An 18,103-nucleotide genomic window follows, 5' to 3' on the forward strand; every position below is an offset into this window, starting at 1 on the left:
GATTTGAATTCTCGTAAATGCCATGCGCTCCTGGTCTCCATATGTAATCTCTTGGCACACACACTTGTGTGTTTTCACACTCATTTCTGACAGATTTTGTGGTGTGGCAGCAAAGATAAACCTTTGAAATGGACATAGAGTGAGATACACTTTGAAAATCATTGGTTTTATTTTGTACTTGGTAATGCTGTGTATGATTCATTAATGCGATTTACTGTGACATCGAGTCAAAATATAGGGAGATCATTTTTATTCTTCAATCAGCTCATACGATTGTTGAAATAGCTGCCAACAAGAGTTTTAAGACTTTTATGGTAATGTATGCATGTGAGTGTATTCCATGTGAGTATGTGCCCTGTTGCAGCTGCCAGTTGTTACTATTGCAAAGACTGTTCTAGTGTTTGTGCTCACTCTTTTCGTAGCCGGTGCCCCATTCACCTCTGCACACTGCTTGGATTCATGTGGTGAGCATTGTGTGAAACCGTCATGTGCAAAAGACTTTTGTGAGGGCCTGGCATTCACATGCAGACAGGGTAAGCAGAGGACCCTCAATACACAGAAATGTAAAGAGGCAGACTAACAACAAATCCACCTTTCTACCGTGTGAAAAACCCTAAAGTCAGCAGGTGACTGGACACAAAAATTCACAGATGTGAGAGTGTTAAAGCGTTGACATGAGAGGCAGAGAGATCAAATGAGCGAGAGATTTACAGTTTTTCCAGTGGAAATGTTTATGTACAGTCCTTGTGTACAGTATTTCATTCAAATGTCATATTATTTCATATCATGTAAATGATGGTTGGTAACACAGAAAATGGCACACATCATTAGCCATAATGATAGCCTTTAGTAGCTATTTACTCTGGATGGCATTACCTTGGCCTCCACAACTAAAATAAAAGCTGGTCCGTACATTTATCTTCAGTAGACTTGATTACTGCAGCGCTGTATCTGCAGCGCTGCCTAAAAGATGGATCAGACAGCTGCTGCTGATTCAGAACGCTGCGGCTGGAGTCCTCACTGAGACCTGAGAAGTGAATCCTATCACTCCGGTCCCAAGGTGTCTTTACACTGGCTTACTGTCCATCAAAGAGTTGATTTTAAAGATACTTCCATTAGTTCATAAACTTTAAATGGTTCGGGGTCACAGTGCATCTCAGATCTTCTGATGTGGTATGAACCTTCAGGGCATCACAGGTCGTCAGGAATACGTTTTCTTTCTGTCCCCTGAGTTAGAATTAAACATGGAAAAGCTGCTTTCAGCTTTCAGTTTTATGCACCGTACATGTGGAACAAACTCCCAGATAACTTGGGTCTGTGTCCACTTTTGCTTCTTTTGAATCAAAGCTCAACGTAATTGAACTGATCTGAAGGACTTTTGCTGCGCTGCACTCCTCTGTTTCACTTGATTTTCTTAACTGTTTAATTTTGTTTCAATGCTTTTATGTTCTCCGTAAAGCACTTTGAATCTCCTAGTTGTTGAATTGTGCAAGATTATTAATACATTTTATTTATGCATTTATTCACTCTGCTCTCTTTACTCTCCATGACTGTATTTAGAATTGAGGCTGTCATGAACCGTTTTTCCTTTTTTCTTTTCCATAGCTGGTATCCCTTGGCTAGAATTTTTGCCTTTGTTCGTGTCTCTGTCCTGACCAGTTGAGGCAAATGGCTGCCCCCCTGAGACTGATTCTACTGGAAGTGAAAAAGGAAGCTATCTTCTACTCTATTACCTGCTGCCCCATGCATGCTCAGAAAAAGGATTAACTTGAACTGATGATTTGATTAGATTTGTTGGTTTCCTTAGCCAAGCCACTTTTATTAATTAGCATTATAATGAATACAATTATCATGAACTGGATTGTATTTAATTTGACTTGTATTTAACTTGTGTTATTTCTCTACAAAGTGCCCTTAGATGACATTTGCGGTGAATTGGCATTATTTGAATAAACTGAAGTGGATGGAGTTGAACATTTAACAGTATAATTGACTCCTGAAAGTGTAATTATATATAATGATCACTTCACAGTTACAGTTACAGTCCCAGGATTAATGTTTGTCCTTACAAGCACTAGCTCTTTTAAATACAAGCAAAGCATAATGAAATAAATAAAATAATAAAATTTATATTTTCTACTCTATGTTTCAGCGACTTTCATGAGGAACAGCCAAAACTTTCGGTTTGTTACTAAAGATTTAATCATTTATCTACATTGATGGTTATGATCGCAGCGATACTTTTGCTATTCTTCTTCACCATCAACAAGCTGCTATAAAGACATTTTTTTAATCTACATATTGCTACTTCTTTATACAGTGGACCACCTTCTTTATTTTCCAACATCCAACTGACTGTTCACCGCTTCAGAAATGGAGTTAAATCTGGTGGTTCTTGCCCTGGGCTTCTCATCGTCAGAGAATGTCGTACAGTTGTCTTCTACAGAGTGTAGTCCAGGGTTTAGGTTCTTTGCAGATTTCCTACACCTCATAATCTCACACAGCCTTTGTAGTGACTGCAGCAGAGCGACTCTTAGCTCTCTGCACCGCAGGGCATAAAGCAGGGGATTGACTGCAGAGTTGAGCAGGCAGAGGGTGCTGCAAAATGCAAAAGCCCTCTGTTGTGTATGGGTCAGGATCACAGAGACATCAGCAAGCATAAAGGAGAGTGCAGGAAGCCAGCAGCCCACCAGTATGAGCAGAATCAGACCAAAAGTGCGAGCCAGCCGGATATCCATCCTCATGCGGGCCTGCCCTGTCGCTGCTGCTCCCTGTAGGCTGGTCATGGAGGATTCATGGCGGTGGGCCTTCCACAGGATGAGAGCATAAGCCCCCAAAATGAGTGCTAGAAGCACCAGGATGAAGCTGGTCCAACAGGCTAGATAACCCTGGCTGATGTAGGGAAATAAGCGAGAGCAGGGCGGAGTGAGGCCTGTGGGACACCTCCAGCCCATCAGAGGCAAAAAGGAGATGAATATGGTGATGCTCCAGAGAATAAAGAGGCTCAGCAAGGCTCTGCGACGGGTCAGCAACACCTTGTAGCTTGAGGCCTGGTGGATGCAAAGGTAGCGGTCCAGAGCAGTAAGCAGTAAGCTCCCCACTGAGTTAGTGAAGGCCATGGTGACTCCGCCTAACTTGAAGAGGTAGGCAGTGGGACCATCGCTGCGGCGAAAGAGATGGAAGTCCAGGAAGCTGGTGGTGAAGAAGCAGCTGGCAAATACATCAGCCAGAGCGAGGCTACCGATGAACAGATAGGAGGGCCGCTGTCGCAAAGAGACTGTGGTGACGATCAACACCAGCACAAGGGCGTTTTCCATCAGTGTGATGGGACCTGCCAGGAAACAGATGGAGCCGATGGCTGTCTTCTCCGCCTTGACCAGGACCATGTAGCATTCCAGATTCTCACAAGACCCGTTAGCTGTGACAAAAGCATAAACATTTACCAATACACATCTAATAGTTTCAGTGAGATTAAACTATATTGCCTGTGAATTAGAATTTCAGATTTGAAATGTATTCAAGGCTGCATACCTTTGATTTCTGCAGGCTGTAAAGAAGTGGAATGCTCCCATTCCTCCATTTCAGTCGTCTCTGGGCTATATTAGATTGCCATGAGGGAACAAAGTGAATCATTTAAACATGTCAGTCTGTGCATATCTTTCCAAATAGTGAACATATCAGTAGGAAAGGAACAGCTGTATCTACAGACATTAATCTGTTTATTAGGACAGAAAAGTTAAACACTTTGATTTAAATCCAATTCATCTGGAGGTTTTCACATTGAATGAATGAGACTCGCAACTTCCTGTGGAAAAATAAACGAAAAGAGAATAAAATTACTTCTCCCTCAGCCAATATTGATCCTGCAGCTTAAAAGGAACATTGACGTCTTAGAGTGAAGACAAAAAGTCATTTAGAGGTCAAGGCAAACAGACGATGATCATAACAGTATCAGCTGAGGATGATATTGTAGAGATAGCTGCCTGGATTGTGGTTAAAAGCGAGCCATAAACCACTCAATGCTCGAGAAACAAAGATGGAATTTTTCATGCTTGAAGATATTTAAATTATATCGCTTCCAGTTGTGACTTTTATGAATAAATGGCATGCATGTTTAGATACACACACAGTTTAAGAAACTGGAGTGACAGTTTGCATCCTTTACGTGCAACGTAAATATTCCCCCTCCCCCTGTGCAAGAATGCCTCAAACCTTAGAGAATATAGCCAACAAAGATCATTTGAGTTGTCTCCCATTTGTGCTTTGGCAGTGATTTTATTGTGTTTTTAAGTGCAGAAATGAGTTTAACAGGAAACCTTATTATTGGTCCATTACCATATTTAACAGGATGAAGACTGCCCCCTTTTGGACATAGAAGGAATTATATTTCAATAGTTAATCTGCAATTAAGGTCACATGGGATGAAGAGTGAGTGCATTGCCTGTATGCAATCAATAGATTAAACTATGTGAGGTACGGTGATGTGAGAGGATAAGATTATGGCAAGCGATTCTGTGATAAACTAGAGTGGCCACCTTTTAATAGTTGGCACAGCATTGCCTTAATGTATTTTCCCACAGCCAAGAGCAAGCCAAAACACATACTGATTCTGCTATAATGAGCCAAAAATAAGGTCTAATCTATAAAAAAATATATATATAAAGCATTCAAATCTATCCAGGATAAGGAATGTCTTCAATGATTAGAGGGAATATTTTCATCAGGTTGCCCTATTTTTCTGCTATTGTTTTCTTTTTATTCTGTTCCATTGTTTCTGTTATCACACAGAAACATGAAATCATGAAAAGAATAGAAAGTAGGTATAAGCAGAGGAGATGAGACAAAGAAGATGACTTTTCTGCAAACATTATTGACAATAATTTCTCAACTCTGGTGGCCATCAGTGTGCATGCACTGTGGATATTACACCACCTCTGGACTTTTCCCCTCATGGTGAAATCTTGACTGACAGAGTGCTTAAGAACTAGTCATGTTTACAAAGATGGTGGCAACCATAGTCATTTCGACCTAAAAACCTCATTTCCACCTGTAGTCACGCCATTATTGACAAGCGTACGGAAATATAATGTGGTAATTACCACAATGTTGCACCTTGCTAGGTTGTTTAAAAATATGACAAACCCAAATGACATGAGATGGAAAAACTAAAGCACTACTTGAAGTTTCTCTTTTTGTAACAGCGGTGTTAAAAAGATGAATTATCAAACATTTAAAAAATAGCAGTTTTGCCAATAAGTAGTACAAAAATATATACAAGAGACATTATAGACCATATATATTTCATTCTAACAAATAATACAAATACTATATGACTAAAACGGTTCAAAGCAAAAGTGTAACCTGTTTACTTGATGTCCCTGGAGGCTAAACCTGCAGAATATAACCTTCTAAGAGCTTACCTTACTTTAGGTTCCTTTCTTGACGGAGGCTGAGGTTATCTGATTTACATTTGCTTTCAGAAGGAGAGCGGCTGGAACATGATCGCACAGAACTACAGGTCTGACTAGAGGCAAAATGTGCGAGTGAAGGGAGAAGATGAGGGGGGTGGCTGTGATGACACGAGAGGGAGGGAGGAGGGTAGAGGGAGAAGAAATATAACAAAATATCCTCTTTTTAAAGTATTATGACCAAAGCTGGGGTCAGTGATGAAACAAAAATCATTGCAAGAGAGCCTAGTTATGTTGAGTCCTCCAATGTCCACCCTGAACTGAATCACAAATCACCAAATCACCCGTTTCCAGAAAAATATGTAAAGTGCCGTCATCACGCACATCTTAGTGTCGTGTCCTTTCTGAATGGCCTGTTTCAAGCAAACTGTGTGTGGTTGGACTTAAATGTGTGAAGAAATAGTCATTAAAAAGCCAGGAAGAGACGTGTGCAATGTTCTCTTCTCTTTGTGTTAGACTTCTCCTCACCTAAATAAACTGGATCCTTAATATTTGTAACTAACTCAAGCTAACATGCACACATTTTGCATCCTGTGTGGATCTTTTGAATGGTGTCATGCTTTTTGGCTTTTTTTAATTAAATTTACTGTGCTTTGGTCCTTGATTTATATAATTTGTGTTTTAGTTTGACGTTGGTCTTTGTATTTTGTGACTTCCTCACTTTGTATTTCCACACTTCCCTGTACATTTTGTCAAATTGTCTTCCCATTCCTCATTCACACTAGATTTGTTGATTTCCCCACCTCCGCATTATGTCAGTTATCATCTTCCTCATTCAAAAAATAAAATTACTTATGTTTTGCATGGCATTTAACTGAAATGTGTGGCTTTAGTTGGTATGGTGTGAATATCTTTTTGAAAAAACACTGTTTCTACCATCTTGACCAAGATTCCCTTGAAGAAGAGACCTTGTATCTCAATGGAACCTACCTGGAATAAATTAAAATGAAAACAAACATTAAATCGCCACATATTTTGACCCATTTAAAAGAAAGTACCTACAACCACACAAATCCGCTTTAGTAGATGCGATGAATAGAGAGAAAACTTTGGCTATAATTGTGTCTGATAAGTTTGAAGTGGTGACAGAATGAAAATCACAACGATTCTTTGACTTTCATCCTTTTGTCCTGGTGTAAATCCTTTCCCTGAAATTCTCAAGTATAATCACGTCTCATTGACAGAGAATTTTGACATGTATAATCTAGCCTCGATTCAAATATGACGACAGTGGGTGGGATAGAGTGTAATACTGCTGGCTATACAACAGGGGGCAACACTGTGCAACCCTGATTTAGACCCTGTAACATGAAGTGAACATCATGGGATGTTGGGTTAAAAGTTTGTTCTCTTAACTCAGCAAGCATCTTCCTTGCAAGTTGTCTCAGCAAAAATTTAGGACGTTTAATTTGGATTAGGTCCCACGAGTAGAAATAAACTACATTAAAAATCAAAAACCTAATCAGGTTTTTGAAAAAATTCCATACCTAAGGCATTCTGAGATGAATTAGCAACCTATTTTAGCCTTTCAATTAAAAAAAAAGCATGGACAATAACACAGTATCCATCACAAGAACTAACAAATATGTCAAAGTACAAGAGAAAAAAAAATAGGTAACAAAATATATGCTTTTTTAAAACAATATTCAAGTTGAATATTATTACTTTAAAAGCCAAACATTGCCGTGCAAACAAGAAAGAAATCTGGTACATTGACTGTCTTCTCCTCCAATGACCTAATCGATTAAACAGGCCAGAAGGCCGGAAATGTGATTAGGAGCAGATAGTCCAGCTACAATAAGATTTCCTCTGTCACTGTTTCTCCAGGTGCAGCATAACACAACAAACAACAGGGCAGACTTAAGCCAGAAATGTTCAATTATTTGTGAGATAACATTATCCTGTTACATAACCCCCTTTTAGAAATCACCCTGGATACAAGCATGATAGCTGGCTTCACTATTCCAGATTGATTCAGCTTGAATACATTAATGAAATTTCCTCCCAACATTTTCAGATTACCAGCCCTTCAAAAGCAGTACCAGATCAGTGATGGGGAAAACACAGGAGAAAAAGGACACATCGAACAAAAATCAAAGTAATAATTTGTAAATGTGTAAATTAACTGAGACAAATTAAACTTACATATGTAAGAAGATAAATTCTCTACTGAGAATAAAACAGAGTCAGCTGTAAATTAAATCTCTCAATTTTAAGGTTTTACAATATCAGGAGACAATAAAAACATCATCTGGTCCTTATAGGTTCTTAAAATAAGATAAATTCAACCTAGTCGTTGCTGAATTCATAGGAATTAGGAGGGTAAGTAGCAGCCAGGTGCTACTAATCAAATGCACTTGATTAATTGATCATCGGCAAGAATGAGCACCTCTATATTGACAGATGTTTTGGGAGTTTGCTGCTCTGGAGCATTCAGGTACGTGTTAACACAGCGCCAAAGAGGAAAGACATCAACAATGATCTCGAAGAAACAATTATTTCTGCCCATCAATCTGGGAAGGATTATAAAGCCATTTCCAAACAATTAAGAGTCCATCATTCTACAGATGGAAGGACTGCCAGGAGTGGACGTCCCAGCAAGTTCACAACAAGGTCAGACTGCGCAGTGTCCAGAGACATTTTAAAACCCCTGAGACTTACATCTCAGACTCTACAGGCATCATTCAGCATCTTAAATGTTAAAGTTTGTGACAGCACAAGTATTCTCTCTAAAAAGAACATGGCAGCAAGGCCTTCTGTGGACTAAAGTAGTTCAGACAGATTAAACCAAAGTAGAGAAGTTTGGTTTTAATACACAGCACCACCTTTGGTGAAAACCAAACACACCCAATCAGCATAAACACCACATATCAGCTGTCAAGCATAGTGGTGGATGGGTGATGAGTCCTGGCTTGTTTTGCAGCTACAGGACTTGGACACTTTGCAGTCATTGAGTCGACTATGAACTCCTCTGTATACCAAAGTATTCTAAGTCAATAGACCATCTATGTGAGACCATCTGTCTGACAGCTAAAGCTTGGACACAACACTGGCTACCAACTATGATCAGAAATGGGAGGTTGTCTCACCTTAACACGCTGCTGGCAACCCGGAGCAGGCTGACCTATGCAGGGCCGAAGTTAATGAACCACCCTCACCCAATGTGTTGCCCAATAGGCTGGTTCAACAATGATGCCAAGACCAGCAGCAAATCTTTCAATAATCCAGTCAAAGTCCAGACCTCAACCTGATTGAAATGCTGTGGCAGGACCGTAAGCATAAAAGAATACCTGCAAATATCAAAGAACAGAAGTAAAGTGGGCCAATGATCAGCCAAAACGATGTGAGAGACTAACATCTTACATAAAACAATAACTTCAAGTTATTATTATTGCTAATATGTTACTTAATTTCCCATGCACTGCTTCTGCAGTTTGGCTTTATTTATGTTAAAGGATAAGACCGTTTTTTTGACATTGGGCCCTTGATTTCACATTATAACATGATGTTCTACTCACCCCTGCTTGTTGTTGGTCATTTGGAGCTGTTCCGAAGATATTCGCGAGGCGTCTGGCTGCTCTCTTGAGATATTCGGCGATGAAACGGTTTCCTATGGGCAAGTTTATACAGGCACAAACTATGCTGTTTATAATTTATTAATTACTGTACACTAGCACTGATAACGTGGAGGTGCGTCGCTTACTTAAAAAAATCCGGGTTACTGTAATTTTGAATTTTTGTCGTAAAGTAGGTGTTACTGACGTCCTCGTCGTGCTACTGCCACAGACAGCCCACAGACCTGCTGCCTATTAATTCATTCGGCTAAAATTCAAAATTAGTAACCCGGATTTTTTTAAGTAAGCGACGCACCTCCACGTTATCAGTGCTAGTGTACAGTAATTAATAAATTATAAACAGCATAGTTTGTGCCTGTATAAACTTGCCCATAGGAAACCGTTTCATGGCCGAATATCTCAAGAGAGCAGCCAGACGCCTCGCGAATATCTTCGGAACAGCTCCAAATGACCAACAACAAGCAGGGGTGAGTAGAACATCATGTTATAATGTGAAATCAAGGGCCCAATGTCAAAAAACCGGTCTTATCCTTTAAATCAGCAATTAAAAAAGATAATATGTCATGTGTTGTTGTTAATCTAAGGTTGTTTTTACCCAATTTCAAGACCCGGGGCCCGTTGCACAAAACTAGGATAAGGGATTAAGCCAGGATATCTTGGTTATCCGTGATCTGGTTGCACAAAAGCAGGATAAGGGGCAGTAGGATATGTTATTATGGTATAAGTTACCATGGAGATTTATTCTGTGAAGCTAGACGGCTCCAGATCAGGCTAAATTCCAGGATCTATTTAATCTCATCCCTTATCTCAGTCAGCAGTCACCACAAACAGAAACCAATAGTTATTCCATTGCCCTGCAACTACACATTGTTATCACATATAACTAGACCCACTGTCATTATTTAAACGTTTGTGATCATCATGATGTTGCAATCATTAGATAATTTACAGTTTCCCATAGACTATAAGGCTATATTTAAAATGACGGAATATTAGGGCCACAGAGAAAAAAAAAATTCACAGACTTTGAGAATAAAGTCAGAGAAGGAGAGTTGTTAAAATGAAGGCCGTGGAGCATTTCGTGGAATTGTACTTTAGTATAGTTTTCACAAACAAGGAGATACTTAATCTTTTGGCACATCAGCACCACATTGTCATGTATCAGGACTTTAAAAAGAATATGCAAGAAAATGCATCTTTTCCGCAGAAAGAACCAGTCTCATAAATGTATGACTTTTTTTTTCTTCCTCAGTGTGGCCCTAATACTCAGTCGTATAAAATACACATCCCATATAAATATAGATACACATCAAAGTGTAACATTATGTTCCTTTATTAAATCAGGATAAATCAAAACAGGTAAACCATCAGCTCCTCTCAAAGCTGAAGTCACACAAAGACTCTACAAGATAGAAAGCACAGAATCAAAGCATATTATACAACACAAAGATAAATACACATTCAAAGGTCTGTATATAATACACCCTGCATGTCTGCACACTGAAATAAATGCAGGAAAAATCCATACACATAAAAAGAACAGGCAAATTAATGGATGCAGTAGCCTCCCTGCAAGCTTGTATACGCACAAACATCATAAATTAAATACCGGTAATAATAATAATTCCTCTGCCACCGCAGAACATATTTAACTTAAATTTAAAGCATGCATATTTACTAAAATAATTTAACACATATTGGTCCCTCACCAGCCGACCACTGACCACCACTGCTTTTGGTGACCCACCAGCCGTGCCTTGTCTGTGGGTTTTCTTTTTCACTGCTAAAACAGTACAGACAATGTGTGAGCAGGCAGCTTCTGGGTACAATACGCTTATACATTGTTAAGTATTAGTCAGGGCCCTTACCATTCTGCAGAATGTTCTTGTATTTGATTTTGACTTGCTGCCATGTCCGTTTTGGCCCGGTCATGTTTAATCTACATCACACACACACACACACACCACACACACGTAGAGCAAACATAACAGAAGAGAAACTTTGTTTATCCCAAAAGGAAATTCAATGAAGTCAGTGAGCAAGCGACCTGGGGTCCTTTGAAAGGCGCTATATAAATTAAAGTTATTAATATTATTAGCTCATCGATGGAGTTACATTTACACAATTTCACTCATATCTGTGGTCCATTTCAATTCAAAATTCAACTGGTTCATAATCAGAGTACAACTGCGTTTATGGATATGTGAATGAACTATTTGGATTGTAATTGTGATGTCTCAGCGGAGCGGTGAGTGTGTAATTGTGCACTACCCATTCAGGCGGTCAGCAATACTTTGCCACGCTTTTTCTATTTGCTTTATCACTGTGTTGCCTTTCTTTTTAATAATGTCTTTTACCTCCTTGTATGCCTCCATGATGATTTCTGCCTCGGATGGGGAAAAGTAAGTCGCTCTACTTGCCATGGTGAATCTGTGATCGGTGGCGGGGTCTATTAGACCTGTGAACATTTGATTCTGCAAGGACAGACCATAATATATCCACCTTAAGAGTAGCTCAGACATGTATAATACTATGTGTTATTGTAAGTACACTGTGTGGCCCTACTGTATGATAGTCTAAATAACAGTTTACTATCATTCATTTTATATGTTTACCTAATTGCCCTTGTGTTATGTATTTAGATCCTTAAAAGTACCATAAAAACAGTGTAGAAATACTCCTGCATGGAGAATAGGTAATAACAGCAATATATAGTTAAAGGTTTTAAGTAAAATTATCTGTCTGGTCCCTCTGTGTGATTTATGGTTATATATGAAATAATTACATTAAGAAGGCTGTTGTATTAAACTATAAGGTTTAGCTGCTAGAGGTTGAGCTTTTTTTTACTACTTTAATTGCAGTTAACTGTGTCATTTAATATAATAGAACACCAGATGAAGATGAGAAGTCTTGAGATGATTAATATGGAGAAAATCATAAAACATTTTCATACTTAAATCTAGTTTTAGTTTTTGGACTTTGGAGAAAAAATTCTCTGGTGTACTTAACAACTTGCACATATGTAAAAAAAAGTCAAACTGACTGTTGAAAACAAATTATTTTAAAACTTGTTGTATTATCTATTGTGTAAAATTTCATTGTTAGTAATAACTAGCAACTTAAACTGCTAAATAAGTATTTCTTTCCCATTAAATATACTTTGCGGTATAAAAAAAACTATTTAGCAAATGAAAAATACCAAAGAAAAGTTGAAACATTCAAGTAAAATAGGAGTACCCAGAAACTACTCTTTAAAACAGCACCTGAGTAAATGAAGGGACTTTCCATCACTGCTAGACAGGTAGAGGAAATAAAAAACAAAACAAAAAAAGCATTCATTTGAATGTGTTTGGACAGAAGGTCATGCAAAACGGTTTCTGCTTCTGTTCTTTCACACTCCTGATTGTTTATATTTCACACATTTGGAGATTATTCAAATTCTTGCGAAACCTCCTATTGATCACGTACCTCAGATCATTTACACTACAAAAGCACAGGAGTCACTTTATGTATAGTCAAAAGCTCACTGTGAGAAGATGAACTAAACAAGCAGCTTTTGTGTTTTCTATTGTACTTTTCCAGCTCTACTGTACCCCTACTCAATGACATGTTTACACCACCGACCTTTGCAAAGAGCGAGATATGCTATGTGTGACCTAAAGACGCCTCTCCCTGACCTACTTTCCATACATAGTTTACTCTTGGTGGGCACACCCCCTTCAAAGGCTGTTTGCTATAAAGAGTTTCCAAACATGGGCCTGCCACACTGTGTTGCATAACTCCTTTAACTTTCAGATTGTTTAAACAAGGATAGTTGTGTTGTCTGTGGACTTACTGGTTAATCTGACATGCTGGTTGTTGACTTGGACCTGTACACTCCCATCAAACCACCGGGAAGTCTTTACAGTAGGCTATAAAGTCATGGGTCAATATTCTTCAACAGACAAGGACAAAAGTTAGACATTTTTGAAAATAAACTTTGAATAAGTGGTGTGTAAAGCAGAGATAATTCTCAAAGTAGAAAAAAATCCAGTCAAAATATGGGCATCAGAGTCGGTTTAGCATTTAACTGAATTTAACTTTTTTACTTGCCAAAAGCAAACAATTTCAAGTAAAAACAAATGTGAGAAATATCTCAAATATATCTAAAGTTAAAAAATCAGTTTGACTTCGCTCTTGACATATTTTGGGGCCAGTATTAAGGCAACAACTCAGGTCAAGATGTCAACCATCAGGCTACTCCAGAGTTTAGTTAATTTCATTTTAGTTTTTAAGATTAAAAGGTGTGAATCTGCCTTGTGAATTATTCTTTTTAACACAACCTCCACACTACCTGTTGCTCATCCATAAACAATCCTAAAAGACTTGTTCATATGTTGCACAGATATATTTGAATAACCTCAACTTTCCATAGTTAACAGAGAAACATGCCTTTGTGTCGTAGTTTACTGGATTAAGGCACAAAGGAAGTAGTAAAATACAGCCTGAAAACTCATCAAGTTGCTCATTCAGAGCTTCTTTTTTTTTTTTAAATGGCCAGATCACAATTCCAGTAATCTTGCACGTCGAGGTGGTTAAAATGTGATGAGAATGAGTTTCAGTGAAATAGTGGCAAGTTGTTTTTATGACCAAGACAAATGATATGGGGGATGGGCAGCTCACCGGAATAAGTGTTGTTGCAGCCTGTTGCAGCAGCTGCAGGGCACCACAAGTTTCACCTATGTACGAAGGAACTCTGAAAATCTGTTTGCTTTAGCAAAACATGTATGACGCACTTCAACAAATCTAAACAATGGATGTTTATCATGTTTTATCATATTACGTAACACTTTTGTTGTCAAATGAAAACTATGTACAGTCTGTTATGTACCAATTAGGTAATTCCCTACAAATTGTAGCTTGGAGTATGAGATATTACGGGTCGAAAGCGGTTGTTTTGCTTTTCACTTCTCTCAGGAAATACCCGAACCAACTCCAACAAAGGAAAGGGGGGAGGATCGGCGATTGACGTCATCGGTCTGGCAACAGGCATGAATGCGCCTGCTTTTCTTTTCGCTGATTGGCCGTTCGGCTCGCACTCGGCTCCTGATTGGTTGGATATGTGTGAGGACGTACTACATAGCCCTGCTGTGGATTCCATTTTGTTGCAATTCAGAGTCGGGAGGGAGAAGTGGTGTTTCTACGACCACTGTTCACATCACATTACATTAGCCTGGAGAGTGACGGATTTGTAGGAAATATAGCGCTTTGCTGTGCTTCCCACATAGTCCGGTCAGGGATATCTCAGGCTAACAAATATTTCTGACGAAAGGCTTCGACAACCAAGCCTGAAGAAGTTGGTAAGAGAAGCTGTTTCGTTCGCCGTCGCCATATTGAGTTACGTTTCTTTGTTTTGGTTCGGTGCCAAATTAAGGTGACTTAATTCGTAAAAGCGTTAGTAATTTCGGAAATTGATGGTTAGTATTGATGAAACCCACTTAATCAGGGATTCATTGTAAACTTTATTATTTTTACATTAAAAATCACCGAGTAAAGCCTTGTCCAATGGCCTGCAGTTGAGCCACTCCTCCGCACACAAGCGAAATTGGGACGTCGTCGCAGTTTTCTTATGTAACATTTTGTTTTGATGGTCGCAGACGCTTACAATATTTAGATTAATGAATTTCAGATTCAATTATTTCAATGTCTGTTATTGATTTGTATGATGACGTATTATGGCACATTGTTTGGAAAACAAAAATCAATGTTTTCTTATTCGACGGGAGAGTATTTGGACTGAATTTTTGTGTGCATGGATATCTGTTAACATTTCTAATGGACATTTTTATTATTATTTTTTTTTAAAGACAGTCGACTTCTAGGAGCGTCGTGCGCCGTTGTGAGTTGATGTTAAACTCGGCTTCGAGGGAAAACAACGCTCTTTGGCACATGATAACTTCAGACCTTGCTGGACACACAAGTGCAGCGAGAAGTAGACAAAGAGCTACTTCGAGGACCTGGGGACCGATTGGAGGTGAAAGATTGAAGGGGGATCTCTGCTTCGACAACTTTCTGACAACAAAGAGGTGAGCTGGTGCTGTTTTGCTCTCGGCTTTGTGGGGGGAGGGGCGTGGCGTCGAGTCCCAGACTGTCTGGTGTTGCTGCACGTAGCCACGTACTTGTTTTTTGGGAATACTGTGCAAGGGCTGGCGCGATCAGCTTTTTTAACCTACCAACAATTTTGTCACCCAAATCGATAGCAATGCATTTTGGACTAATGCGGTATTCTAATCTTTTTAGGTGACACATAGTACAGAAAGATGGGAGGTGGAGAGAGGTACAACATTCCAGTTTCCCACCCTGAGCGCCCCAAGAAGAACCACCAACTTGGTAAAGCCAAGCAGAGAACCCGTGACCAGAATGGAGCTGCAGCATCTGCAGGAGGGGCGAGTGGTCTTCTTCATCTCGGCCACCGTCGTAGCGACAAAGGAGCTGCATACCACAGGTCTCCAGAGGCGCGGCAGGCCGCGTCTGCAGACAAAAATGCCCTAGTCCGTTTTGCCACCAACTATGATCAGACCTGGGAGGGTGCAGTGTCTCACCTTAACACGCTCCTGGCAACCCAGGGCAGCCCGAGCTATGCAGGGCCTAAGTTCAGCGAGCCGCCCTCACCCAGCGTGTTGCCCAAACCCCCCAGCCACTGGGTGTCTTTCCCAATGGGCTCCTGTGAGCACAGGGAGATGATGGCCTTCCAGCTAAAGAGCCTCTTGAAGGTACAGGCTTGAAGGAGATACCCACACTTCGTTAAAAAAAAAAGAGCCAATGCGTGGACTGGGACTGTCGAGGCACTCACCTGCCAGGAACGCCTCAGAGCTGTAATACACTGCTGTTTTTAGACTGACCTCTAAGGTCAAAGTCAAAGTTGGGCATTTACAGCAATACTCAACAGTTAAAACCATTTTGATATGATTATTTTTTAGATATTACAGCTTTGTAGCCTTGCTGATGGGTGATTCCTCTATTGGAGCCTGTTTTTGTGACTGATGACAAACTGGATTCTTTATTTTGTTTTGTTCTTTTTATTGTTGGCTGTTTAAAGCAGATTGAGTGTAACCCCCCCACCCAAAACAGGATTGGTAGTATAAGTCAGGTAAAATCCCATAACTTTTATAGTCAATTTCTGACAGACACACCTTTTCATTTTCATACATTTTAACAAGCCTTTGGAGTGATCTCCAAAGTATCAGGTGCTAAAGCAAGTTAAAATTTGTAGCATTTATTTTCCTTCTTATTTAGATCCCATGATGTATATAAAAAAAAATGATGCGTCACATTCCTTATTTGGGTGGAGAAAAGCACTCGACTGTAGTTCTGCAGGGAAAAAAGCTATTTTTTTCTTATTGAAGATAAGAAACTTGTGGATAAGTACAGGTCAAAAGAATAACCTCAAACAAGAGACCATGGCACATGGGCCTTGGACCACCAACTCCTGTAAACTTTTTTTAATTGCGCTGTGCGCACATGCACTACAGGAGTTGAGTGTCCCAAAGGTCCACAACACTCTATCATAGCATTATTTTGTAACGTCCTTTTTTGTCGTAGTTGAAAGATGTTTGAAGCGCTGTGTGTAACCAAAGTAATGTTTTGCTGCATTTCTTTCGACATCCTGTGTGGTCGGCTTAGTTGCCACTCCTGCTTAAATCTTGCCAGCCTCGGTGGTGAACAAATATGTCACCTAGCCTGTTATTCTGTTTCGATCAGCACTGTTATTGCCCTCAGACTCTCTATTTGGGACGGTGCTGCAGCTTAAACCCGCGGAAGAGGACCCAGTTTGGATGACGAGGTCCTGTTTGCTGCATGCATCTGTGCCCAAACTGAGGCAGATCTGAGTGGGGTCTCTGGAGAGAAGTGGCCCAATGGGCTCTACGCGAGGCAGGAGGCTGGTGTTTGTTTACAAAGTCTGTCTCGAAAAGGCTGACCATCCGATAATCGGCACACTTGCTGCCCCTAACTGCTGCCTATCGTTTACCCTCTTGCACTGCAATCAAACATGTTTTGCCTCCATCAAGTAACAGGCCAAGATGCTGTTTAAGTGATGGAGATGAAATGGACTATCTTATGGATTCTCTTATTTTTGTTATTCAGTCTTGTATTGAGGTTCTGTCTGTTTTTTCCCTTTGCAGAATTTAAGCTGTTCATGGCCAGCATAAAGACAACAAAACAAAGATAATACGTGTGTTCAAGAGCCATGTAAATAATGAAATGTACAAAGTACTTGTAGCATATGTACATTTGCAGGCTGTTTGATGCCTGTCTGACAAAAGTATTTTTAGTAATAACACTGAATGTATAAGACATGCTAAGGTCATGTCTTAACTTCAATATTGAAGAATATTTTTGTTAAAAAAACAAACAAAAACCTGCCTATAGCATTTGCCAGTACCCCTGCACTGTTATCTTTCCAGAGAACTTGCACATGTTTTTATTATTTTGTATTACACAGTGTAGGGTGTAAGATGCTAAGTGCAAATTAAAATAAAACTTAAAAAAAAAAGATTGGCATGATGGAGACTTGCACATGTAGGGTTCTGAGTTACAGATGTGCTTACATATTGTAAGCGTGCCACTTTTATCCTCAGTTGACCAGCTTTTGTGCCTCAGTTGAAACACTTATTAGGTTATAAATCACCAAAACGGATCGTTTGGATCCGTCAGCTCTCAGCTTTACTTCCGCCAGCTGACAGTTGAATTTGGCTTAATACTTTATTTTTTATAAATTACTGCCATGTGATTTGTTTTTGATATTTTTGGCTACAGTGAACCTTGCATGATGAGCGAGTCTCCTCAATCTAAATTTAAGACATTGGAAGAATTGGCTGTTAATTTGTCCCCCTTAAAAAAATGTCACTTATGAAGAAATGTGCCCAGGTGAAGATTGATATCAATTTGTGTTAAAAAATTTGTAAACATATGTGCTCTGAAATTGATAAAGGAAAAACAAAACAAACCAAATAATAAATAAAACCCTTCCCCTCCCCCCCTACATATGTCTGTGTATCTTTTGGTGGAATTTACCCTGTA

The 18,103-nt window shown here is 39.5% G+C and overlaps 2 protein-coding genes across 2 annotated transcripts; one reads left to right on the forward strand and one right to left on the reverse strand.

The window, feature by feature from the left end:
* Window positions 1–2,399: 2,399 nt before the first annotated feature.
* Window positions 2,400–5,469, reverse strand: cnr2 (cannabinoid receptor 2). The gene is given in 4 exon segments (XM_075466747.1): window positions 2,400–2,525; window positions 2,527–3,418; window positions 3,532–3,596; window positions 5,421–5,469. Coding segments are annotated over 3 exon segments (978 nt in total). The 5' UTR covers window positions 3,581–3,596; window positions 5,421–5,469; the 3' UTR covers window positions 2,400–2,488.
* Window positions 5,470–14,175: 8,706 nt separating this feature from the next.
* Window positions 14,176–18,065, forward strand: pnrc2 (proline-rich nuclear receptor coactivator 2). Its single transcript, XM_075466038.1, has 3 exons — window positions 14,176–14,382; window positions 14,890–15,108; window positions 15,323–18,065. Exon 3 carries the CDS (start codon window positions 15,343–15,345, stop codon window positions 15,805–15,807), a length of 465 nt encoding a protein of 154 aa, XP_075322153.1. The 5' UTR covers window positions 14,176–14,382; window positions 14,890–15,108; window positions 15,323–15,342; the 3' UTR covers window positions 15,808–18,065.
* Window positions 18,066–18,103: the final 38 nt, after the last annotated feature.

This window comes from Odontesthes bonariensis, chromosome 5 (genome assembly GCF_027942865.1).
Source record: "Odontesthes bonariensis isolate fOdoBon6 chromosome 5, fOdoBon6.hap1, whole genome shotgun sequence".
In the NCBI taxonomy this organism is placed as follows: Eukaryota; Metazoa; Chordata; class Actinopteri; order Atheriniformes; family Atherinopsidae; genus Odontesthes; species Odontesthes bonariensis.

Bases quoted from the DNA above. Each gene is read 5' to 3' on its own strand.
- pnrc2 (XM_075466038.1), top strand. From the start codon at position 15,343: ATGGGAGGTGGAGAGAGGTACAACATTCCAGTTTCCCACCCTGAGCGC.